The sequence below is a fragment of the Cricetulus griseus genome, assembly GCF_003668045.3.
Source record: "Cricetulus griseus strain 17A/GY chromosome 1 unlocalized genomic scaffold, alternate assembly CriGri-PICRH-1.0 chr1_1, whole genome shotgun sequence".
NCBI classification, from domain to species: domain Eukaryota; kingdom Metazoa; phylum Chordata; class Mammalia; order Rodentia; family Cricetidae; genus Cricetulus; species Cricetulus griseus.
In genome coordinates this window covers 58,779,093-58,806,709 of record NW_023276807.1, presented here as the reverse complement: position 1 = coordinate 58,806,709, position 27,617 = coordinate 58,779,093, and the positions used below count along the sequence as shown (strand labels likewise).

General features: G+C 38.8%; 1 protein-coding gene across 1 annotated transcript in view; it reads right to left on the bottom strand.

Annotated features, from left to right (window-relative positions):
* The window catches only part of Adam32 (ADAM metallopeptidase domain 32), a 50,225-nt gene extending 24,725 nt beyond the window's left edge, over window positions 1-25,500 (bottom strand). The window contains exons 1-11 of the mRNA XM_027395396.1: window positions 25,411-25,500; window positions 20,747-20,808; window positions 17,517-17,592; window positions 16,551-16,627; window positions 14,805-14,983; window positions 10,567-10,631; window positions 9,807-9,878; window positions 9,439-9,605; window positions 6,653-6,734; window positions 5,930-6,066; window positions 2,293-2,470 (exon numbers count right to left, since the gene is read on the bottom strand). Coding sequence (XP_027251197.1) covers window positions 2,293-2,470; window positions 5,930-6,066; window positions 6,653-6,734; window positions 9,439-9,605; window positions 9,807-9,878; window positions 10,567-10,631; window positions 14,805-14,983; window positions 16,551-16,627; window positions 17,517-17,592; window positions 20,747-20,808; window positions 25,411-25,500 — 1,185 coding nt within the window. The remainder of the gene's footprint in view (window positions 1-2,292; window positions 2,471-5,929; window positions 6,067-6,652; window positions 6,735-9,438; window positions 9,606-9,806; window positions 9,879-10,566; window positions 10,632-14,804; window positions 14,984-16,550; window positions 16,628-17,516; window positions 17,593-20,746; window positions 20,809-25,410) is intronic.
* Window positions 25,501-27,617: the final 2,117 nt, after the last annotated feature.

Here is a 27,617-nt window from a genome sequence, read left to right as displayed (position 1 = left end):
AAACTTTCAAATCTCTGAAGAAAGATATTGAGGAAGACAGAAAACAGAAATATCTCCCATATTCATGTATCTGTATAATTAATATTGTGAACATGACCATCTTCCAAAGGCAGCTACAGATTCAATGGGGATCCCAACAAAAATTCAACATCACTCAATAATAAAAAAAAATCAACCAACAATTAAATATAGGAAAAACATGTACCTCAAAAATAAAAAGCTGAGGGAGAAGGGACTTGAAATAAGCTTGTTCCCTAACTAGAACTAATAAAATAAAAAAAAATAAAATAAAAAATAAAAAGCTAAAGCCTCAGTCACACTGCAGAGGAAAACCCTGAGGCATGCCTCTAGGACTATGGTATGAGAAGACTACCTACTCCATCATTTTGATTCAACACAGATTTGAAGTCTTAGAATAATAAGGCAAGAGACACACTAAGAGCTTCCAAACAGGAAAGGAAAAAAATCAAAATACATATTTTTGCAATCCAAAAACATGATTAGACATTTAGGAAAAGAAGCAAAATAACTCCACAAAAAAAAAACAACTAATACTAAATAAATATGCAAATACAAAATTGAGTACTTTTTAACATGTTTAAATTTTTGTGATTGCATATATTCATTGTATATATTGCTAGGTTACATAGGACATTTTCACAGATATATATATTGTACAGTGAACATATTTCCCTCCATATTCACCTACCTTCCCCTTCCTCACTCTTCCCTTCTCCCACTAGTCCCCTTTGTTCCCTAGTTTTACTTTTCCTTTCATGCCACATTTACAAAAATGGTTATGTACATATACGGAATCTAAGAACTACATATGAGAGAAGATGCATTGTATTTGTCTTTCTGAGACTAGCTTAATTCATCTAATATGATAATCTCCAGTCACATACAATCTGCAAACAATATAACTTCATTCATTGGCTTTTTCATATACAAATGACAAGACACCTATAGAAGAACTCACAAAAGCAATCTCCTTCACAATCCTACAAAAAAAAATACACAGGAATAAATCTAATCAGGAAAGTGATTAAGGCACACAAAAAAAGGCAGCCTACCTTTCATAAGCTAGAAGAATTGGATAAAAATGCTCACACTAATCAAACTGATGAAAAGCATCGACACTACTCCTACCAAATCAACAATGACATTCTTCAGAGAAGTAGAAAAATAAATCTGATCTATAGTACCACAGAAGACCATATAAGCCAAAGAAATTCTAAACAGAAAGAATGAAGCAGAAAGAAGGCACCATCCAACCTGAGTACCAAATAAACCAATGAGTTATAACACCAAGATGATGAGGCACTAACAAAGTGAGCTGTGGAGAGCAGTGGCAGAGCAGAATGCTAAGCCAGGTATAAACTCATGTGTTATAGTCAGTGGTTTTGTAGGTAAGAGGAGATATGCAAACTAAAGATGAAAAGCATGTGGTATGACACAATGGGGAAAAATATCATAAATCCTACATGGGAAGAGAGAGAGAAGAAAGGAAGGAGGGAAGAAGGGAGGGAGAGAAGAGAGGGAAGGAGAGGAGGGAGGCAGCGAAAGAAGCAGCAAATAAGGCACCAACCAGCTCAGCTGGGCGATCTGACAGGACTTGCTTCAGGCTGCCTGGAGATGAACACATCTCCAGGAAAACCCAAGAGTCTCAGAAATGATGGTCAGGGTCTATATTTGATGGTAGCCATAGTCACTTACCTTTGCCAAGCTCATCGCCCCATCTGTGTAATTGGTCCCCTTTATTTCATAGAGAGCACACACACAAACATAAAATTGATTTAAAAAAGAAAACTTTTAAGAGTAATTTAAGAGTAAAGAAAGAGGCCTTGTTCTACAAGATAGTAATAATCTCTTTTTTAATGGGATATGGGAACCAGTGATTCATGCCCATGTATATGAAAAGTGCTACTGTGTCTATGTTGTAATTGAGGTCATTTGCATTATCACTATAGATACTGCATTCCCCAGAGGCACTATGCTCTGGACTGTCTGCATTCACTTTATTTTCAGGACTTTCCTGCCACACAAATGATCAAAATTACCTCAAGTTCAGTTCACAGGTTCCCTCATCATATTACTAATCCTATGGGAAAGCTATGTCCTAAAAATTATGTGTTGAACTGATAAACAGTTTAAAGCCAAACATACAGTTATAAAATTTGTTTACAGCACTGCTCTGCATGGTACCCAGTGTGATTTAGAAATACAACATTTCTGACCAAGAAGAGTTAAAACGGTGAGTTTGTTGTAAATTTCCCTAGGTAACATACTCACTTGTTGAGAGCCACAGTCACAGACTTCATTTCCCTCCACTTTTCCATTTCCACAGATGGCTCTTGGGCTATTTTGCATTTGTGGCTTATTCTGAAGGCATTTGGCACCCACATTAGATTTAAAATGTTCAAAGTCATTCAAGCTACAATTGCTAAACACCTTCGTACCTGGAGATTGCCTAAAAATGAATTCATATTCTGTCATTAGCAGTATACATCCCAAAGCATAAGTCCATATCTTACATTAGCTTCATGATATTATATTGTTTAATAGGTGATAGAAAATACTACCAATAAGTGTTCACAATTATTCTTGAGGAGGTCATGTGATTTTATTCACCATAATACATTTTGTTACTTTAAAATAATTAAGTACAAATCAATAGTAAAAGGCATGATTTTATAATAGATAAAGGACTTGATTAGACACTACTCAAAAGAAGTCGTGCCCAGTTTCCAGCCATACACAGAGGAAGAAGAAAGACAGTTTCATCCATCAGAACACATGGATAGATAGATTTGGCAAAAGGAAAAGATAGAGGAGATCCAGAAAGAAATCAATTATGTCCAACCAGCAAACCTCTAAAAATACCAGAATAGGCTAAAATATCCACTAATAAACCAAGCAATCAGAACAGTATCCAAGAAAATCAATAGTAACAACAAATCCCGCTCAATAAGAACCTTAAATGCAAATAACCTTGACTCACCCATTGAAAGATGCAGATGAACAAACTACAGTAAAGACAACTATCCATTTTCCCCAAGAAACCAATATAACAAAGACACCCATAAACTGAAATAAAGGCTGAAAACAATGGGCTATTATTTATATATTATAGATATTACATTATATATCATAGGAAATAAAGAGGGCCATTAATAGAGGGCCAAGTCATCAAAACTATAATTATTGCAAGCCATGTGTCAAACCTTGGACTACCCAATTTCATAAAATAAATACTAAAAGGAATAAAAGGATATATTCATCCTGACACAGTGATGGGAGAGATTTCAACATTGCACTGTCTTTTCTAGATGGGTCTGACAAAAGCAACAAAATCAAATTATAGCATAAATTATAGCTAAACTAAAGCATAGATTAAACAGATAAAGAATATTCCACCCAACATATGAGCAATACACATTCTCCTCAGTAGAACACAGAAATTTCCTGAAGGGCTGGTCACATTATAGGCTACAATGCAATCCTTAACAAATTCAAAAGTGTTGACATAATTTGCTGTGTCATACTAGGCCAGATAGACATCAACAGCAAGCCTAACCCCAGATTCTACACAAATACTTGGAGACTGAATAATATATATTTTTGAATGAATGGGGTGACAATAAGTAAGTCAGGGAGGAAACTGCAAAATTTCTGGAGTCAAATGACAATGACAGCATAATCCATGAGAACCCTGGAATACAACCTCAAAGGACTGCTCATGTAAGTGATAAGCGCTTACATTAAAAATAATAAGAGATCTCAGGTAACTTCATAGTGTGTCTTAAATGTTCTAGCAAAATAAGAAGCCAAATACAAATGTAATAGGAATCAAAGGTAGTAAAGCTCAAGGAAGAATTTAAACAAATTCAGACTAAAATAATACTAAATTAAAATTAAAAAGCAATGAAACAGAGAGCTGGTTCTTTGAAACTATTAACAAGATAAGCAAGCCTCTATTCAAACTAACCAACTGAAAAAGAGGAATCAAGTTAATAAAATTAGAGACCAAAAGAGAATATGAAAACAGACTCCAATGAAATCAGAAGATCATTAGGGAAAATCTAGAAGAAATAGAAAAACTTCTAAATGTGTCTGATCTACCAAAATGAAAGCCAAAAGATGTAAACAACTTAGATAAGCCTGTAACCAAAAATGAGAGTAAGTCTCCCAATAAACAAAATCCCAGGACCTGATAAACTCTGTAATACCAAGACTTTTCCAACTGTTCCACAAAACAGAAAGAGAAGAAACATTTCCATACTCACTCTATGAAGCCAACCTTACCCCCGACCCAAATGGCATGGCAATACAACAACAGAGCAATTTCTCTGATGAACAGAGATGCAAATTTTATCAAAAAAATACTTGCAAACTGAATTTAAGACCGTATTAAGATGACAATAAATAGGTCACAATTACATTGGTTTCATCCCAGGAATGCAAGGTTGATTCAACATACACATATCAATAAATTTATATGCAGAATTGTGGACGGCAATCACAAGTTCATTGCAAAAGATGCAAAAGTGTCATTTGGTGAAGTTCAATACATCTTTATGATAAAAGTCTTGAAGAAACTAGTAACAGTTGGGACATACCTCAACATAAGATATGTAAGGCAAACCTATGACCAACGTTATTCTCAATGGGAAAATATTGAGGTCTTTTCCTGTCAGATCCAGAACAAGTGTTCCCACACTTTCTGCTTTTATTCAGTATAGTGTTTCAAGTTTCAACTAGAGCAACAAGAAGAAATAGCAGGGTGTGGTAGCACATGCCCTTAATCACAGCACTCAGGAGGCAGAAGCAGGTAGAGTCCTGTCAATTTGAAACTAACCTGGTCTACATAGTGAATTCCAGGACAGCCAGGGTTACATAGTGGGATCATGTCTCAAAAACAAAAAGATAAAGAGGGGGCTGGAGGAATGGCTCTGCAGTTACGAGGGCATGACAACCCAAGTTATGTTCCCAGAACCCACATAAGGTGGCTTTCAACTGTGTGTGATCCAGCTCCAAGGAGATCCAACCTCTCTGACCTCCACAGGTACACACATGCACACCGTTTAAAATAAAATACCTTTTTAAAAGAGAAAAAAATGGAACGAAACTAGGAAAATGTCAAACTCTCTCTCTTTACAGATGACCCCACAGACCCCATCAAAAAACATTTAGATCTAATAAACACTTTCAATAAAATTGCAAGATCCAAAATCATTAGTAACGTGTGTGTGTGTGTGTGTGTGTGTGTGTGTGTGTGTGTGTGTGTTGAATTTTTTGAGAGAAAAAAATTAGAAAAAGATCAGATTGGCAACAGTTTCAAAACAGCAAACAAACAAAAAAACAACTAACAATAAACCCGACCAAAGTGAAAGAGTTCTACCGTGGAAACACATAGAACTGTTTCTACCCATACTGTTAACGCCCATAAGACCACTTCCTCCATCAGCCCACATCAGAGAAGTCTTTTGCAGTAACGGAGAACTACACCACAACTGGACAATGTGCAGAGACTGAGAGACTTTGGAGCACTTGGTCCTAAATGGGATGTCTCCATCACACCCCTTGCTGGTAGTCTGTTTCATTTTGTTTTGCTTTTTGTAAAGTTTCCTTTAAAACAAATGCCCATGTGTTGTGGTCTTCCAAGATATTTAAAGGGTCCTTCCTAGGGACTTTCACAAACACGTATCTAAGGAACATTCCCTTACCTATATATTTCACATTGAATTTGTCTGCCTTGGCTAGAATTTCTTAAAGTATTCCTCACATCCTTCTGCTCTTATAATTATCTTGCAGGCATATATTTTGTCATGAGCTTTATTCTCCTTATAGCTCATTTTTACTATAAGGAAATACTACCCTTAACACAAAATAAGCATAAGCAACAAATAAACCTTTTCAGAAAGCTTACATAGCTCTTGGATTCATGACGCAGACGGCTTCCGAGCAGTTGCATTTTGTCGGGTCATCATATGATATTCCCAGACTGAGCCCCAGCATCTGGGTGACAACAATTGAAAAGGCCTCCAAAGTCATGCCCTTGGGGTACTAAAGCAACAAGGGGGTTCCAAAAGAGAAGACATCACTGAATGATAAAAGGACTTTTCCAAGTTAAAACCCTTTTATTTTTGTAGCAAACACCACACATCACAATAATGAACATGATTCATGGGTGGGTGAAAACCTGGAGTTCCTCTTAGAAAAGATACTAATACAAGCATCCAGTAAATGTTGAGCTCTGTTCATTTTCCACTTTTCAACTCTATTCTCTTCCATTGCTTTGTTTATTTCTATATTTATTTCTGTCTTAATTACAAAGGTATTATAAACTTTTATATAAAATATGTATGTATCTCTACCTTCTTAATCTTCAAGACTATCATGGCTTTCCAAAAGTTAAATATAAATAAAGTGTAAAAAGCCTCATTCTTTGAATGTGTCTCCTCAGTAATCCATTCCCCACCCCCCCCACCCCCATCCTCACCCCACCCCACCCCACCCCCCCTCACCCCCAGCTATTCAGTCCTAGGGTCTCATCTAGGTGGGGCCAACAGACTTTGTTACAATGGTCACTCCCTCCATCACTTCAGTGACTACATCTTGTACCCTTTTTAAGGACCGAATAAGAACTTACCATTGTGATTCCTGCAGAGTAGCTGGAGGCACACATCTTTCCAGGATACGTGGCTCCCACATAATTTGGGTATTCGTTATAACTAAATACATAAACACAGGTTTGTAATTAATCCCAATAAACAACCTAGCCATTTGAATTCTTGAAAATGTAAAGCCCAAATTCAGAAAAATCCTACTCATAAGCAAGTTGAGACTCAGTGGTCAAATGTGTCCCTAACTGCTGGAAATTTGGAAGACCCTCTACTAAACTGGATGAAATGCCCTTGATTACAAAACACACAATATTTTTCCTTTCAGATCAGAGATGACACCAAAATATTACCATCACTCCTGCTCACTACACTCTTAGTAGCCTTAGGAACACAATCAGACAGCCAAAAAAAATGAAACTTGTAACTTTCAGATGACATGATTTTATACATCAGTGGATAAAGGTGTTGACTTCACAGCCTGACCACCTGAGCTTTGTACCAGGAGTCCAAATGATAGAAGGGAGAACTGACCTCTGACCTCCTCATGCACCCTGTGGCATACATGCACCTGTACATGAACACACATCCACTCACACAGACACACACAGACACACACAGACACACACAGACACACACACACACACACACACACACACACAAAGTCAATAAATGAGTGTGGAAAAATTATTAGAACATTTTAACATCATTATTAATTTACTAAATGGTAATAATGAGTTCATACAACACAGAAAACAAACTCTAATGTAAGCCATGAACTTCAGTTAATAGTAATGTACCAATATTGCTTCGTAAATTATAAAAGTACCACCTAAAATGCAAAATATCAACAATAGTAATAGAGCAGAAAGGGTGTGATGAGGGAGTGCCTGGAAACCATCCCCTATGTCTGTATCTGTATCTGTAAGAAGAAAACTTGTAAAACAAAATAAAAAAAAAAGTATGTGCATTTAAAAGATGAATTTAGGTAATTATATTTATAATTTCAAAAAATCTTTCAAAAAGATAAAAACTAATTTGTTATTGTGGTGATTTAAATAAGAATGACCTCTCATAGCTTCCTATATTTAACTGTTTAGTCACCAGGAAGTTGAACTATGTGAAAGGATTAGAAGGATTAGGAGGTGGGGCCTTGTTGGAGTTGGTGCAGCCTTATTGGAGGAAGTGTGTCACTGGGAGTGGGTTTCAGGTTTCAGAAAGCCCAAAAGTGCTGTCTGTCTGTCTGTCTGTCTGTCTGTCTTTCCTTCCTGCTGCCTTCAGGTCAGAATGTCCAGTACCATGTATGTTGGCATGCTGCCACATTCCCTGTTATGATTGATGAAGATGGACTAAACCTCTGAAACTGTAAGCCCCCAATTAAATTCTTTTCTAAGAGTTGCCTTGGTCATGGTGCCTCTTCACAGCAAAAGAACATGACTAAGACAGTGCTTACAGAAAATTAACTGCATTACTGCTCTACAAAATATAGTAGAGCATTAAAATATATTAACATTGGCAAAAAATATGGCAAAAAATAATAAAAGACCTAGAAATAAATACCAAAGTTATCTGGAAGAGCTCCAGAAAAAAAAAAAAAAAAACTCTAAAAGTTTTCCTGGAGACTAGAATAGTTTGAAAACTGGAGGGATATAACCACACTCATTATCTGGAATGCTCCATATAATAAAAATATGTATAACACTAAAGGCATCAGACCGTCCCAAATGGAACAATCAAATTGCTTAAAGCCCTGTAAAAACTCTAAAAGGTGTTTACAGGGAAAATTCTGTGACAAAGTGATGGTCTATCCATGTGACAGAAAATCAGGCTGTATCCCTCTTTATGCTATCAAAATTAATCATGTTGCATATATTTAGAGATAAATACATACATATAAAGACCTGTTGTATATTGCCAGCAATTCTATTATGAATGCAACTACAAATGCATAGCTACCATTTATTATCTTTAAACTAACAATTTAAAATAGTGCAGACAATCCATTCATGCAAGTACTTATAAACAATTTCACACCGAGCCTTTGCCAACAGCATAATCAACATATAAACTTCACTCAATGAGCCCTGGATCTTTCTTAGTGTTTAAGGGTAGGCTCTACCATGACAGAGGGCAAGCTCTTACTCAACTACTGACCTTAAGAGTCATGAAACCCACAGAAACAGCTGGCCTGAACAAGAGGGAGCACATGGACCCCAGACTGCTATCTGGGAGGCCAGCAGAGGACTGATGCAGACCCCTGAACATGGATGTCAATGAGGAAACCTCCACACTCTAGGGGGCCCCTGGTAGTGGATTAGTATTTTTCCCTGGTATAAGAAGGGACTTTGAGAGCCCATCCCACGTGAAGGGATGCACTCTCGTCCTGGACACATCGGGGAGGGCCTAGGCCTGGCCCAGGCTGATGTGGTGGACTTTGGGGAGCCCCTGTCGAGGGCCCTACCCTGCCTGGAGAGTGGAGGGTGGATGGTGTGGGGGGCAGGTAGGGGGTTGTGGGGAGGGCTGGGGGAAGCGGAGGGAGAGGGAGAAAGGATTGACATGTGAAACAAGCTTGTTCCTAATTTGAACTAATAAAAAAAATAATAAAATGGATGAAGCTTTCTCAATTTCAGTCTATTGTTTTATAAAGGATTAATAAGCTTAAAAACAAGTGTTATACATCTATTTCATTGCCTGGCAGTCAGAAAGTGTAAGCCTTGAATAAAGTACCTGAGTAATCAGAAATGAGTAACAGCTCCCTGAATTAAGCTATGTGGCAAGTCTTTTGTTTTCTTTATAGAATATTAAATAGGCTTACATGAATAAATATGCAACATCATGAGGCCTTAAGGTAAGATAAGATTGCTTCCATTCTAAAAATTGACGTAGTAATTCATCTGCTTCACCAACTGTAGGTATCCTATTTTTATCTGACCACAACTCCAACGAGGACAACACAATAGTAACCTTAAGTTGGGAAAACACCTGAAAACCGAAGAAATAAATATAACACAAAATTAATCTGTCTTATTTCCTAAATGCCCTACCCTAGAAATATTTTGATATTTTCACAAATCTACATTCTTTTTATAGGAATGACTTAGTTACTCAGAAACTCCACATCAAGCTAGTACAAATGGTAATTTCAAAAGTCACAAATTTTAGTATAGAAAGGAAAATACTTACTGAATTTATAAGACTGATAGTTTCAATGATTTTATTTGTTACAATCATGCTGTCAGAGCCCAAGTAATCATACTAGAAGACAGAAATGATTTCATAGTTAAAATACTATTTTAGTACAATTAAAGCCTGGAAGATACATATATCTAAAAAGCCATTATGACTTGTTGATAGAAGTCAAGGGTCTAGAGACATCTTCTTCTTGGGAAGCAATGGCATAAGACAGAAGCAGCACCCAACAACTGTGTCTTACAGCATGTGCAGGTGTGCTAGCCACTGCTGCCAGCAAAGCATTATAGGGCTGGCCACTCTCTGGCTTCATGGCCATCCTCTTGCTCTACTTGCCAGAACTGTCTCCTATTGGATGATCTCACCTATTTGGTTTTCAGTTAGCAAATTGTTACCCTGTACTGTCTATGAGGGGAATATCTAGTTGCCTCTAGCCAGGGGTATCACACATTTACACAAAATATTTAAGGACTGACACCAAAGTGTGTCAACATTTTGCAGCTCTTTTTTTAAGTGTTGTTTAGGTTTATGCATTATTTTACATGTATAAGTACACCACATGCATGCCTTGTGACCTCAGGCCAGACTAGGACATTGGATCCTCTGGGATTAGAATTATGGATAGTTGTGAGTCATCATGTGAGTGCTAGGATTCAAACCTGGGTCCTTGGGAAGAGGAACAAGTGGCTCTTAACTGCTGAGTCAACTCTCCAGTTCCACACCAAATACACAAAAGAAAAATCAAAGCACATACCAAGGCTTTGTCCACCACAATACTCATCTCTAGATAGAGAGGAAACGACAGTTTTAAAGGTGATTCTGACTGGAAAGGAACAAAAGCACACAAAAGTTTATATTTTCATAATGCATTTACTTGGAGTTCTTTATTAAAGCTATTAGGGCAGCACTCACAGCAGTACTAACTAGGGAAGCTAACATGTAGTGCTATAGCATGGGATCTAGAAATAAGAATAGTGGTTATGAAGTCATCCAATTAATCCACATCTTCCAACTTGTGAACTCCTCATATACTAAAATTGGAATGAAACACCATGCACGGTGGTAAAGAGGCTGAAAAAGAGGGTGTAGGGTGAGTGGGGAAAGGCTTTGAAAAATCCCAGGAATACATACTGGAAAATATAAACTAGACACAAGCTGTGAAAGACCTCAAAAAGATATTAAGCTTTCTGCCCTGGCAAACCTTGGTGCAGTATGCAAGAGTGAAATCCAAGAAGCAGTCATAAATAACCTGAATAAACACTATGGACATACCCAAACACAGTCCATCTCAAGAAACCACAAGAGCTCTCAGCCTCTTTCCCTCCTTTTTGAACTGACCATATCTCAGCCTCTTTGCATGCAGGGACTCACCAGCTGCCCCACAAGGCCCCTAGATTGATGTAAGCTACATATATCCCTCATTCCCAGCCTCTCATGATTCTGGTCATTCCAAAGCCCTGTGGCTGCTTGCCAGGGAGCATCACATCCTTCTAGCCCCACTTCCTCCCTTAGACATTCCCTAGTGTTCTACTAGATGTCTGACTGGGACCTTGAGACCCAGACTAACCCATGGTGCCAGGGAAACTTATCCCAAGCTCCTAGACCAAGGCACTGCAGGTACCAGAATGTCGGCAACAAGTAGAAGATCTTGGATAGAGGCTTTATCCCTAAATGCCAAACAAACAGGAAATGTCCATCCCAAATCTGTTATAAGTTAGCCTCCTCCTAAGCACCATAAACACCTCTACTAAAAGCATAAAGGTGAGTTGAATAAAAGTGAAATTTGTAATATATATGAATGAAATATGGAAGAGTTAAGACATTATGAAAACAACCTTTGAGCAAAAAAAAAAAAAAAAGAAAAAAAAAAAAAACGTGAACCAACAAACCAACTCGATGCCCAAATACCAATGCAGAGATAATAACTATACAAAAATAACGTTTCCTCAAAAAGTATAAATCTCATAGTAATGGCACTGAATGGAAATGACCTGGAAGAAATCTCAAAGAATTCACAAGAATGGTTACAACTGTGGTCAAGTAACTCTCCAAAGACAAAGATAGATGAAATAAGGCTATCAATACAAGACATTCAAATAGATCTCTTTTTTTTTTTTTAAGAAAACCCAAACTGAAACGAGAACCTCAATAAGCTGATTAGAAATCTCACTGGAAAGCCTCACTAACAGAATGTACCATGTCAAAGACAGAGTCATGGATGACAGACAAAGTAGAACTGAGTGACTCAGTAAAAGCCAATAACAAGTTTTAATGGAAGAAGGAAAACTAATGCATAGTGAAGACATGAAAAATATATTCATTAAATTCATAGCAAGAAGTTTCATCCACGTATAAGAGGCCTGCAAAACATCAACTCAACAAGACCAACAAAGAAATTCTCCTTAATATATTATAGTCAAATCTTTTTAAACACAAAGTAAAGATAGGATGTTGAAAGGTAAACTCACTTATGAAGGCAGGCCAATCAGAATAGCACCTGATAATTGATTAAAAAAACAAAAACACAAAGAACTCAAGAAGCTAGTCTCCAAAACACCAAACAATCCAATTAAAAAGTGGGGTACAGAACTAAATAGACAATTCTCAATAGAGGAATCTAAAATGGCTGAAAGACACATAAGAAAGTGTTCAACCATAACACCAGTAGCACAGACACTGAGATCAACAATTAATAAATGGGACCTCTTGAAACTGAGAGGCTACTGTAAGGCAAAGGACACAGTCAGCAAGACAAAATGGTAGCCCACAGACTGGGAAAAGATATTCACCAACCCCACATCTGACAGAGGGCTGATCGCCAAAATATACAAAGAACTCAAGAAGCTATTCTCCAAAACACCAAACAATCCCAATAAAAAATGGGGTACAGAACTAAATGGACAATTCTCAATAGAGGAATCTAAAATGGCTTAAAGACACAGAAGAAAGTATTCAACATCCTTAGCCATCAGGGAAATGCAAATCAAAACAACTCTGAAATACCATCTTACTCCTGTCAGAATGGCTAAAATCAAAAATATCAATGACAGTTTATGCTGGAGAGGATGTGGAGAAAGGGGAACACTTCTCCACTGCTGGTGGGAGTGCCAACTTGTACAGCCACTTTGAAAATCAGTATGGTGACTCATCAAGAAAATGGGAATCAGTCTACCACAAGATCCAGCAATTCCACTCTTAGGCATATACCCAAAAGAAGCACATTCATACAACAAGGACATCTGCTCAACGATATTCATAGCAGCATTATTTGTAATAGCCAGAAACTGGAAGCAGCCCAGATGCCCCTCAACCAAAGAATGGATAGAGAAATTGTGGTATATTTCCACAATGGAGTACTACTCAGCGGGGAAAAAAAAAAAAAACCACACACACACACACAATGGAATCTTGAAATTTGCAGGAAAATGGATGGAACTCGAAGAAACCATTCTGAGTGAAGTAACCCAATCACAAAAAGATAAACATGATATGTACTCACTCATATGTGGATTTTAGACAGGGTAAAGGATTACCAGCCTACAATCCACGCTGCCAGAGAAACTAGTAAACAAGGAGGACCCTAAAAGAGACAAACTTTGTCCCCTGGAGAAGGGGAAAAGGTCACGATCCCCTGAGCAAATTGAGAGCATGGAAAGACGGGGGAGGAAGCTACGAGAATGAGAAGGGAAGAAGAGGAAGGATGCAGAGGTCATGAGGGAGCACAAAGTTTGAGTCAGGTGAAGAATAGAAGAAAGGGTATGTGATAGGGTTTTAGTTGGGGGGTTCTAGGGGAGGAAGGGAGGGAGAAGGGAACTGGGATTTTCATGTAAATCAATTTTGTTTCTAATTCAAATAAAAAGTGTTAAAAAAAAAAAAACTTTGAAGCCACAATGATACATCCCAAGTTCTAAACCATCACAACTGATAACTCAGGCTATTATACCCAACAAAACTATCCATTAAGATAAAGCTGAATAAAAACTTTCTATTATTAAAAAAAAAACAGATTAAAGGAATGTATGACTACTGAACCAGCTCTACAGAGGGTACTAGAAGGGATACATCAATCTGAAGAGAAGAATAAACACACTTGAGAGGTTGTAACAAATAAACAATGCCAGGACAGGTAACCAAAAGATCAACAAAGTGACAGTAATTAATACTAATGGTCTTAATTTCCACAATAAAAAGGCACAGACTAACATATTGATTAGAAAATGGGAACTTTTTTCTGCTTCTTCTAAGAAACACACCTCCTGATCAATGACCGACATCACCTTGAGGTAAAAGGATGGGAAAATGGAACTAAGAAATACGTAGGCATTTACTATGTCATCTCTACTTTCACAATTCAGTCTCTCCAAAGGATGTATGCAATAGAAAGATTATGACCAAGGACTATTCATGGAATTGACCAGTTTCTGTAACTAGCAATTCTGTGACTATAGAAAATGATCTTTTAAATTATTCAGTAAAGTGATAAGTTGAAAATTTAAAAAGAAAAGAAAAAAGAAAAGGAACATGAAGGGATTATTTGATACCATCAAAAGACCAACCATTTGGAATATAGGAATAAATGATGCTAACTCTGGCATGGAGGTGGACAAGGAATGGCTGCTCCCAAGGCTAGCCCCAGCCTATGATAAGGTAAGTAGCCTTTGGACCAGTCTCTCAACAGTGGGGCTATCTTTCTAATCAGCCCATCATTCTCTGTAGACATTGCTTCTTTTCAGCTATGTTTGTTCATACTAATAAGAACATAACAAACAAAAGCCAAAGCAAAGCAAAAAACAAAACTAAAATAAAGTGAGCAATACAAAGAAAGTGATAGGACGAGCTCATGCCTGGCTTCAGGGCAATTGCAGGACAGTAAGAGACAGTACTATCCGTAAATAATTACCTTACTGCAGCCGTACAACAGTCTCTCACACACTTTTTTAAAAATCAATTAGAACATTTCAAGTGCTTTGAAAATGATAAAGTATACAAAACTCACCTTTTCATTGATAAAAACACTGTAGTCCGTCGGCATCTCTATGTTTCTACTATTTTTATTAAAAACTGTTAAATCATTCTCTACATCCCCTAATTTATAAATAATGTGCTGTAATGGAATTGTAGATTCGAGGGGCTCGATTCCATAAGACACGTTTTCAAATTGCAGGATTCCTCTGCAACATTAAGGATGAAATTATTGAGTACCTTGAATAAAATCTGTATTTAAAATCTATTAGCATCCAATGAAACAATAAATGACACAGAATGTTTTCAACCCAGTATTTTGTTCCAAAAACTGTTTCAGAGATGGCTTTGAGGGGAAAAACAAAATTTCTCTAACATGAAATTCAAAACTCCGAATTGCTAGGTTTGTTGTTGTTGTTGTTGTTCATAACAAGACTAATGGAAACCAACTTTAAAATTTCTAGGAACATAGTATGACAGTAATCAAATAACTTTCCTGTACTTCAGTCAGTGGCTCCTTAACAGTTTAGTAAACAGAAACATTAATAAATGTCCCTCTAGCCTGCAGAACTTTGAAAATCTGACTCCTGGGCGGTTATAATGAAAATGTACATCAGCCATTTTACTAATGAAAATAAAATCTAGTAGTGTTTGTGCAAGGATACTTATTCTGGTTGGGTACATAGATTGAATAAGAAATCAAAAGCCTGATTCTGAAGAGGTGATCAGTTTACAGAACTTTGTTTCCCTGAAATGAGGTAGCCCAGTATGTCACTTCTGCATGAGAAACTGGTTTCAGCTTTAAATTTCAGGGTTCCAGGCAGGAAGGCCCAAGAAGCATTTGGGAAAACAAAGATGTTCACTAAAAACAGATATGGGAAACCCTGACAAGATGAAAACCTATCAAAGCAGGAAAGAAGAACCAAATAATTTTCAAGAGGTAGAGAAAATACAGTTACTACTTTTTTTTTAAAGGGAGCATTGAATTAATAATTACAAAGATATGACTTGCCTCCTCACTGTAAAGATAATTTTCATGAGGAAAAGCAAAAGTCATTTATGTTCATTTATTTTACTTTTATCTCCAAATGCTAAAATACATGGTAGGTATTATAAAATTTCTATTTGCTGAAAAAAATTAATAAGCTGTCCTAAACCGTGCTCCTACAACTTAAAACACTCATTTGCCATTTCTGTTGTTAAGAAAAGGTAAGAGTAGCCGTGCGTTGGTGGCACACGCCTTTAATCCCAGCACTAGGGAGGCAGAGGCAGGTGGATCTCTGTGAGTTCAAGGCCAGCCTGTTCTCCAGAGCCAGTGCCAGGATAGGCTCCAAAGCTATACAGAGAAACCCTGTCTGGAAAAACCAAAAAAAAAAGGAAGAGAGGAGGAGGAGGAGGAGGAGGAGGAGAGGAGAAGAAGAAGAAGAAGAAGAAGAAGAAGAAGAAGAAGAAGAAGAAGAAGAAGAAGAAGAAAGAAAGAAAGAAAGAAAGAAAGAAAGAAAGAAAGAAAGAAAGAAAGAAAGAAAGAAAGAAAGAAAGAAAGAAAGAAAAAAGGTAAGAGTATAGCAAGGATATTGGGAAGTCTAAACCCTCCAGATGTTAGAATTATCTCTGGTCTGCAAAGTAAGGGAGAGGAATCCCAGACCACTGGGACCACATCTGGAGCCAGACAGCACCAATGAGCATGTGACAAATCTGGCCCAGCTACACGGGAAGAGAGGGGACTGCATTCGCCCCAGCCAAATACCGTAGCCAGAGTGGTAGAAAATGACTAACCTGAGTCCAGAGCACGTGCTCAGTGTGACGACAGAGTTCGGATAGCCTTTGATGTGTCCTTGATAGTAGCATTGACTCTAGGGATGAAAAACAGGAAACTGGTTACTGAAGAACTGACAAAACTTTCAAATAATTTCCTGCTCTGAAAATAGCCAGCAGTGGGTAAAGGCCGCTCACACATACATGATTTACAATGGTATGCATAAAGTGATACTCAAAAGGTCTCCATGTGTTCTTTTTTTCCAATGTATAGATTTAACATCAACTAAAAGCCCCGAGAATCTTTAAAATTGTAAACGTGCTACCTAAAAAAGGATGTGAGAAACTAAGACTCCGGAGGCTTGAAGGGCCAGTGTGCCAGGAAAGCGCTCTGAAGCCATGCTAATGTAAAGCGTGTCACCTGCAAGAACAGAAGCAGTGCCAGAGAAGGGGTGCAGCGAGGACAAAAAGATACAGTGCTCCACGCACATTCACTAGACAACACGCTTCCAGAAACAGAAAGCCCCAAAGTGAAGAGATGGTGAAAAACAGAAAATACGCAAGCATATTAAAATATTTTAGAGAAGTGTCTTACTCAAGCATTCAATAAATCAAGCATTCAAACTCCTCAGATCCGAACAAGGTCTACAACACATGTAGCACACAGTAGGACTGATGATGTATGTATGCAGTGGGGGCAATGCTTTGTCCATGCTTCTGTGCACCCATGTTCTTAATCTGCTTATTTTACTTTCATTTATATTCACTCTCTCAGAAAGTATGGGTGAAGCAATAGTCTATATAGGTAGTCCCCCTGAAAAGCCCTTAGTCAACTAACAACTCCACCGCGACATCAGGGAGCATGTAGAAAAAAGTAGTAAGTACCCTAAGTATATCACCTACAGACCCTGAGAGTCTTGTGCATTGGGAAACCCCTCAATTATTTTCAAGTTTTCTGAAAATTTTATAAAATATCTTAAATCTTACCGGGACGTCTGCAGAATGAGAACTCACAGATCCTTTGTTATACGAATAAACCATAAAACGGTCTGCTAAAAAATAACTACGTAAAGAAAAGAGAATTCCTGGTTACTCTTTTAGAAACAACAGAACAGCCATCAGTCAACTCTGCAACACCCGGTGTTTCTGTAAATAAAGCTTTATTGGAACTTGACCTCATCCATTAACCTGCATATGCGCGGGGGGACACGCCGGCTACAACAGCAGAGGTAAGGAACTTGGGCAGAAATGGGAGCCTTAAAACTAAGACTTGCTCTACGGAGCTTTAGAGGAAAAGGCAACCTTTGGCATAGTTCCTTTGCTGTACAAGACACGTTATGCATAGTAATACACATTTACTAGAAATAATTTCTCCAACTTAATGGGTTCCTTTTATTTTTTTCAAAAAGATTTACTTTTTTTATGTGGATTTATGTGCCTGCATGGATTTATGCACCACACTATATGTAGGCGCCCATAGGAGACAGACTGCATCCTGTCTCCTAAAGCTCGAGTTACAGGTGGCTATGAGCCATTGGAGTGCTGCGAACCAAGCCCAGGTCCTTTGAAAGGGCAGTAAGCACTCTTAACCACTGAGCCATCTCTCCAGCCCATTAGGATACTTTTAATAAAGGGAAGGAGCTGCAAGAGGAGTAGTCATTTTGTTTTATTTACAGAGATATAAACTGGATGGAGGGTTGTGAGAATTTTCTGCTCCTTTATTCTAATATATATAGTATGATATAGTATATATTACTATTGTACATCAATTGTATATATCAATCATATATTAATATTGCATGTTAATATATGCAATATTGATTGTATATATTAGTTTTGTATTTATATTGCATACTATATATAATTATGTTATTATTTTATGATATGATATATTACAGTTTATAATTGCATATAATATAATATAATTATGTATTTTAATGATATGTTATTGTATTATATATGATTTTATTATATATTAGATAACAGGTGATTATATAGCATGTAATATATAAATATAATGCATATTGTATATGAAATTCATATACAATATATACCCTAATATATATCATGGATAATGTAATGAAAGAAAATGAAGTCCTATTATCCTTAGCATGTGCACTGAAACTCAGGTCTAAGCTCAAACTTCCTGTGGTGCCATACTCTGCACATACTGTGTTGTTTTGGTTTTACTTCTTCCCCTCATTCTGCCTCAGGCTTCGGTGAGCACACAGTCTACTGTCAGTTCTCCACTGAGTCTCACAAAGACTAAGTAATGGTGTCTCCCACATACTCTAGCTGTCAGGTCTGAGTGGTAGGCAGACGTTAGGGAAAACCACTCTGCCATGCTTCAACCACTCCACCCTTGCTGACTTGCTAAGTGCCATCTCTGTGTTGGTGTGGGTGAGCTCACCTTCCCTCCTGCTTTGTTCCTGTCTCTGTGTGTATACACATTCCCACATCTCAGTGTCGCCCATCTCCCTCACATGCTTCCATGGCATCCAGTTATACCGGTTTCCCTTCTCACATTGAAAATTCATTCACACCTCTATTAAGCATTTTTTTTTTCAATTTCAGTGATGGCAATAACAATATTAAAAAAAAAAATACCTTAGGCACTATGGAGATGACTCCACCAGAGGTTAAGAACACTTCCAGAGCACCCAGGTTCAGTTCCCAACCCCCACAATGACAGCTCACAACCATCTGTAACTCCAGTTTCAGGGGACCATACAGTCTTTTCTGGCCTCCACCATAACAAAGTACATACATGATACACACACATACATGCAGGCAAATATTCATATACATAAAATTAAAAAAAAATCTTAAAAAAAACCCCACAATTTTGAGTAGTACACCTTTAGTATACTTTGGTGTCTAGTAGTATGGTTCCTCTAGCTTTGTTCATTTTTATTCCAAATTGCCCTTGCTATTTTACAGTCGCATAGATCTTAGAAAATTTCCTACAGAAAATACCACTTGTATTTTACTTTCTTTTATACTGCTTTGAGTTTGTTGTTACTGTCTTTGGGTTTATTGTTTTGTTTTGTTTGTCATGGTTTTGGTTTAGTGGCGTGTTTGCTTTGGTTTGTGAGTTTGTTGCTGTTTCAGCTCTGAACTCACTAAGTAGCTGAGGTTGACTCTGAATTCCTTGTTCTCCTTTACCTGATGTCCTTGAACCTGCCTCTCTCTCCACAGCTGGTCTAGAATTTTGATACCATAAACAGGAACTGCTTATTTCTTTTCAGATAGCCCATTGTTAGTGTGTAGAATTGGCTTCTGATTTTGTGAATTTATTTATTGGAAATGACAGGGGTTGTATTTTGTTGTTTTGTGGATCCTCTATGGGGGGGAGGGGACTAGAAACTGGGAAGAGAGGAGATAGAAAGGATAGAAGAGCTAGAGGGATGGGAGAGGGGGGATAGAAAGATGATAGAGACAGAGATAGAAATGAGAGGGAGGGATAGATAGATAGATAGATAGATAGATAGATAGATAGATAGATAGATAGATAGACAGACAGATAGATAGATAATGTCCTTTACCTACAGAAACAATGTGACATCATCCCAGTTCAAGTGTTTTCCTTTCTTTTGCTGAACTCTTCTAGCTGGCACTTTCAGCACTATGCTGAGTAGAAGTGGTGAGGTGGCCATATTCTTGATCTTAGGAGAAATCCTTCCAGTTTTCACCATTGAGTATGGGGTTGGCTTTGGGTTTATTGTATTTTGACTTTATTATATTGTCATACATCCTTTCTATACTTAATTTGTTGAGAGTTTTTAAAACATGAAATGATAGCAAAATCCAATTGCTTTCTCCCATATTCTACTGTTGAATTAACTGCCACCTGAGCATTTCCCCTGGGCTATCCCCTAGGCAGTTCACAACCAGCCTCACCGCAGGGAATCCATGCCTCTGACCAAGGTCTGTCCACTCCAGCCCTCTACTCTGATTGGTCCTTCTAGTTCTACCAACCTAAATGTGTATAGACTGGTCTTCAAGAATCAAGTCTCTATTTTTCTTGGTTCCTAAACCTCATTCACAAAGATCACTTGAATTATTGGGGACAATTTAATTATTACAAAGAGTATCTGTTCATTAGAGACAACTGACAATTTCAATGAGAGCTCTGTTATTGCTCTTATACTCCACTGCTGCTACAAGTAAACAGTGTCAAAGAAATAAAATGAAATACCAGGCTAAAGAAACCTTACCTTTTCTGGAGGTACACAATGTATGGCTTCTGGTTTATTGGAATAATGTAGGATATCTTTTCCTAGAGAGTCAAGAAAAACAGAGTGAGGACAGAGAGTTCGATAAGAAGCAAACTGAAAGGTTCAGGCATTATGCTGGCCTGCCCCTGTTACCTGGTGGAATCCACTCAGGCAATACCCTGGTCAGCCCAAGGTTCCATGGGAAAGAAGTCTGCACGAAGGTGCAGAGGACCCCTTTAAAAGATAGGCCCCTGCCCCTTTACGCTCTCTCTGTGTGTGTGCTCTCCCGTCTCTCTGTTTCCCCGCTCTGTCTCTCTATGGCGACCGGCCATGGCGGTCAGCCATTTACCCTGTTCCTCTTCTTAGTCTCCCCATTCTGCGGGGCTTATAATAAACTTATCGTCTTATGTCTCATGTCTCAGAATTTCTCTTTTCTTCTTTTTAAACAAAATAACACAAACAGCAACTCAGAGTCAACCAACCCCTCCAAGCATGTTTCAAACAATTCATAAAATCATTCCACACTGCCTTGATAGGGGATGTCCTTCTGTTTATATGCTTGTCGTATTGGTTGATAAAATAATATCAGAGCTAAAATTAATAATATGAAGAGTAATGAACAATTCAATCAATAAGTTATTAAAACAAAGTAGATTCTTCACAAAAATAAAGACTGACAAACCCTTCAAATTAAACAAAACAGAGGGAAGTTAACAAATAATAAAATTAGAAATTAAAAGTGAAGATATTACCATAGACACTTCTGAAATCCAAAAGACCAGTAGGAAATATTTGAATATATTTCAATACATTTCTAGAAATTAATAAATTTATAGACATATGTGACCTACCAACATTGAACCAAAAGAATTTATCTAAACGGGTTAGAGAGATGGCTCATCAGCTAAGAGCACTGGCTGCTCTTCCAGAGGACCCAGGTTCAATTCCCAGCACCCACATGGCAGTTCAAAACTGGTTGTAACTTCAGACACACACACAGGCAAAACACCAATGCATGTAAAACAAACATAAATTATTTTTTTAAACAGGTTCTTTTTTTAAGATTTAATTATTTATTATGTATACAGTATTCTGCTTGCATGTATCTCTGCAGGCCAGAAGAGGGCACCAGATCTCATTATAGATGGCTGTGAGCCACCATGTGGTTGTTGGGAATTGAACTCAGAACCTCTGGAAGAGCAGGCAATGCTCTTAACTTCTGAGCCATCTCTCCAGCACAATAAAAATAAATTATTAAAAAATTTAAATATATATCTAAACAGATAATGATAAGTAATGAAATTGAAGATGAAATAAAGTCTATCAACAGCAGAGACTAAAACCAGACTTTCCTAATGCTGTGACACTTTAACACAGTTCCTCATGCTGTAGTAACTGCCAGCCATAAAATTATTTTTGTTACTGCTTCATAACTGTAATTCTGCTACTGTTATGAATCGTAATGTAAGTATCTGTGTTTTCTGATGGTCTTAGGTGACCGAGTCACAAGGTTGGTCATCCTCAAATGACCCAACAGGTTAAGAACCACTGTCCCAGAGTGTCCTGTTAACAGCTGATTATGACAGTACCACATTGTACTTGCCCTAAAAGTTGTATTAGCCTCTTCTGTAGGCCTAAAACAGTAAATACTGAAAGAAGATAACCACTGCCAAGGCAGCTTCCATAAGAGAAAGCCATTTCCTCCTAGCTGGGGAGGCTGGAAAACCCAGCAGGAGGCAGCAGGGTCTTCTGGGGTATTTCCTTCTGCCTTCTGTCCTATGACTCTTGCTTTGCATATATTGCTCCAATGTAGTCTCTGTCTCCCCTTAGAATCTGTGATGGTTAAGTTTGGCTTTGTTGTTGTTTTGTTCACTTGACACAAGTTAGTGTCATCTGGGAAGATGCAACCTCAGTGGAGGAAATATCTCCATCAGGTTAACCTGTAGGCAAGTCAAGTCTGAGAGGCATTTTCTTGATTAATGATTAATGTGGGAGGGGCCAGGTCACTATGGGTAGTGCCAACTCCACTCCGGTGTTCTTGCACTGTATAGGAAAGCAGGCAAATGCCTTTAATCTCAGCACTCAAGAGGCAGAGTTGGTTGAGTCACCAGGAGTTTGATGCCAACCTGGTCTATATAACAAGTTCCAGCCAGAGCTACATAGCAAATTCATCTCTTAGACGAAAACAAAAACCAAAAAAAAAAAAAAAAAAAAGCAGGCCAATTAAACTGTGAAAAGCAATCTGGAAAGCAGCACTCTTCGTGGTTCTGCTTCACTTCCTGCCTTTGGGCTCCTGCCCCGAGCCCCTTCCCTGGCTTCCCTACACAGGACAAAGTGGGACCGATAAGATGTAAATAAAGCTTTTCTTCCAGGAGCTTTTGGGGCAAAAGACAGCAAGCTAAGATAGACACGCATGAAGAGTTGGACTAACATCTTTATCTTATGACCTCATGCAGCATACATCCCTGAAGGCATGGTCTCCAGATAGAGTCACAGCAACGGATGAAGATCCCACATATGAAGTTTGAGGGAGTGCAATTCAGTCCTTAACAAAGTTCCTAGATACAAAACCAAACATGAGACCCGTAAAGGGAAATGGGACAAACTGCACACCATCAGAACTGTGTTTGTTATTCAAATATTTTGAAAAAAATAAAAAAGCAAGCTATAAATTGGGACAAGAACATTACAACTCATACATGGACAAAGAACTGAAGAAGAATATACAATGACAGCTAGGGATTCAAAAGTAAATACATCCAGACTTAAAGTGGATGAATGATTTGAATCGACGTTTGTATGAAAGGTGAATCAATAGCTAATGGACCCTGGAAGATGCCACACATTCAGAGGACAGTATGAGTGAAAGCCATAGCAGTTCCTCCCCACACCCCATGGCCACATCAAATACTCATTGTCACGTGGAAAAACTGGAATGCTCAAATATTACTCATGTGAATATAAATTGATGTGGTCACAGATGCTTCGGAAAAACTACATGGTAGCTTCTGAATATCTATTTTACTGCTAAGAGTCTAACCAAAAGAAAGGAAAATACCTGTGCACAATGAATATTCATAAACAATTTCTCACAAAAGCCAATGTATGAAAATGAGCCAAAAATGTCTAGCAACTGGCTAATGGATAAATAAGTATGGGACTCCAAGTTAATTTTAAGAAAGCAATGACCTGATAACTTACAAACAAATAAATCTAATTAAAATAAGTGTGATCATCAATGGTTGCTGAGGTCTGGGGACAGAAAGAGAGGTGAACCCCTACTGGACAAGGGGGAACTATTCAGGACTAGAGAAACATTCCACAACAGAATGTGCTATGTTTGCAAGCTGCATACATGAGAACAAGGAGCCCATTATCATGGCTGGTTTCTGCAGCATGAAAACTGTGCTTTAGCACACTTCAGCATAATTACACACATGTTGCCCTCCTATGTGGAGCCTAGATCACATATATGATATGGAAGTAGAGGGGGACTGGTTGGAAGAAGCAGCAAAATAGTGGGAGGGGAAAGAGACAGGAGTGTGTCCCGCGCTATGGCCTCGCCAGCAAGAACCACACAGGACATTCGGATCCTTCTGCAGGAAAGCTTTAATGCGTCTTGAGAGGAGAGCATAAGCTTACCAGAGCGGAGACCCCGAGCCAAGAATCCCGTCCCCTAATAAAGGCTGGCAGCCGCTGCCTGGGACGTGTCACCCTATGATTGGCTTCAGCTCCTCAGGCCATATGACGCCACGGAATAGGCAGAGATCAAGGAAATGGAAAATTACCCAGCACCTGCGCAATAATTTACATTCAGTGCCTGCAGGCACCATCATTGTAATGGAGAATGCAGGGACGGCTCCCTACATCTCCCCCTTTTTTATTAATTAATGATAAGGCTTTATATTTTTACAAGCAAATAGGTCACCCATATGTTGAGGGATAGAGGCAGAGGTTGTACCTTCCCAATCAAACATTAAGACTGTGTACAAGAGTCGCCATCAGGCTGTTAGCTTGACCCGAAGCGCTCTCGACCTGTCCTCTGCCGTTTTTCTGGGAAAGGGAGACTAGGGCAGGTAACCCTTATGCAGGACAACATGCCTCCCAGAGAAGCCTGCATACTGGGCAACTCTCTGTGTGATGCCTTGCTCAACATCCCTCATGGGCTGCTCAAGCCAGGCACTCTACCCTGTGCAATGAGCCTAGGCTCCGGGTGTGCAAGAGCTGTCTGGCCGGCGGCCTATTGCTTAAGCATAGTTAGCCAAATATCAGTGGAAGCCCCTTGTTCCAAAGCTACAAGCACTTGGGCGATAACCACCTTGTCTCTCTTAGTTTGAGCCCTGAGCTTACAGACCAGCCAAAGAAGCAACATCAATCCGCAGCAAACGGCTGCACCAAACAATCCCATCCCCACCCCTTAAGCGATCTATGATGACAATCTCTCCGTCAAGGACAGGAGTTAATCTGGATAATAATAGCGGCTCTCAACTCCTGGGGAGAGGGTGGAGTTCCGACTTTTGAAGGTCCGAAGGGGTTCTTCGGGTGAGTCTTTCCGGGATCCACAGGGGATTCTCTTCATCCTGTGGAAAAACACATATAGCTCCCCTGGATCTTATGAGAATAGGATCCGGGCCTCTCCAAAGACCAGTTAAGATATCTTTTACCATTTCCTTTGGCCTTTTAGGTTCTGAGGTGTGACGCTTGCCCGCAGTATGGCCCCGAGCGTCAATGTTTATGAGGCTTTCCCCAGGCATTCTAGGCCTCTAAGAAGTGTTGAATAACATGTACGGCCTTTTCCCCTATCAAAGACTGGGAAAGCCATCTGTAATTTTCTCCGCTCCTCTAATGGTAAAAAGGAGTCGGTACCAAATAATGGGGGTGTTGATGGAAGTACACCCGCTGGATTAACAGGTCTCTTAAATTTACCGGGGTGTGACCGGTTATCCCCTATTTTCTCTCCCTCCTTTTTTGTTTCTTTTTCACCTAGCTGAGCTGTTTTCTCTAAAACTTTATCTCTTGAGCTTTCAGAGTCATCAGAGCTATCAAGATTTAAAGCTTTAAACTTATTTACAGAATCATCTAACAAATTACTCACTCCCTTGTCATTAGACATCCCGGGAGGTCCTTTTTCCTTATATTTTATTGTTGGGCGCGCCCCATCTCTCACTACATTCGGTTTCTGACATGTAATTCTGGACTTCTTCAAGATTGCTACAACAGTGAGAAAGGTCAAAATGGCTCCTAGTAAAAGCACAGAAGCCTCTACACTAACCTCCCAAAATGGCAACATTCCCAAGCCAAAGTCCAGAAAAGACATACCTCTCCGAATTTACCACCCTGCAGTTCTGAATCCGCCCCGTTAGAGGGGTCTCCGCAGTGCCGGCGATGTTAACAAGTTCCCGGGTTTCGGCACCAGATGTCCCGCGCTATGGCCTCGCCAGCAAGAACCACACAGGACATTCGGATCCTTCTGCAGGAAAGCTTTAATGCGTCTTGAGAGGAGAGCATAAGCTTACCAGAGCGGAGACCCCGAGCCAAGAATCCCGTCCCCTAATAAAGGCTGGCAGCCGCTGCCTGGGACGTGTCACCCTATGATTGGCTTCAGCTCCTCAGGCCATATGACGCCACGGAATAGGCAGAGATCAAGGAAATGGAAAATTACCCAGCGCCTGCGCAATAATTTACATTCAGTGCCTGCAGGCACCATCATTGTAATGGAGAATGCAGGGACGGCTCCCTACAGGAGTGGAAATGGATAACCTTGTGCAATCAAATTGCTAACTAAAAGATTTTTTAATCACCTCGTGGAGAGACGCCTCGGCCAGTGAAATGTATACCTTGCAAGGTGTGAGTTGACCCCCTGAACACACATTTTAAAAAGACAGTTGTGCTTGGCACACGCTTAGGATACCAATGCTGGAAAAGTGAGGACAGGACAGGCTCTCTAGGGCTCACCGGTCAGCTCCAGATTGAAGGGGATGGGGGCGCCTGTCTCACCAAACAAGGACAGTTCCCAAGGAGCAATGCCAGAGATCAGCCTCTAGACTCCAAGCACACACACCTTTGTGCACACATGCACACACCCACATACACACACTCAGACACTCAGAGATTTGTTACCTAGAAGGTGGTATAATGAAAGTGTTGATTTAAAACTCCTAAAGACACTTAGCATAGCAAAATACCAACTCTAAAAATCAGTGAATAAAAGAAATGATTTTGCTTTCTAAACCATGAGTACAAAAATTCTACTTTCAGAACTATGGGTACAATAATGAGGCATAGGGAAAAGGTTTTTGTTAAGAAAGTATGACCAAATCAGCTATTTGGGAGAATATTATTTTCCTCCTGGATCTCCAGACACCTCCTTAATGTCAAATGAAACACTTAACTTTTTTGTTATTTTGTATATGTGAGCTGCTAAAAAGAACATGAAGAATTAAAAAATGATTTTTCTAAGCAGACCATTCTAAATTTTATGTTTTCTTTTACCATAAAGACTTTACAATACTTATCAGTAGTAATATTAGATACATATATAATAACATCATACAATTTGTGTGTCCCATAGTTATGGGATACAAATAAAAATTTATGTAATAATTTATACATTGAATTGATGTTTCTTACTTCTGAGCTTTTATTCTCTTCAAATTTCTCTGGAAATATGATTTGTACAGATGAACTTTGAGAATCTGCAGAGAGAAAAAAACAGTAAGCGTGCCTTTAATTTGACTCAATGTTCAGTTTCTTTCATAAGGTTTAATTAGCCAATGTGAGTGGCTCATCACTGTGTCTTCCTCATGAGTACAAGCACTAAAACTGGAATTAGAGAACATTAGTGGCCCCTGTGCAAACTTGATAGATTAAC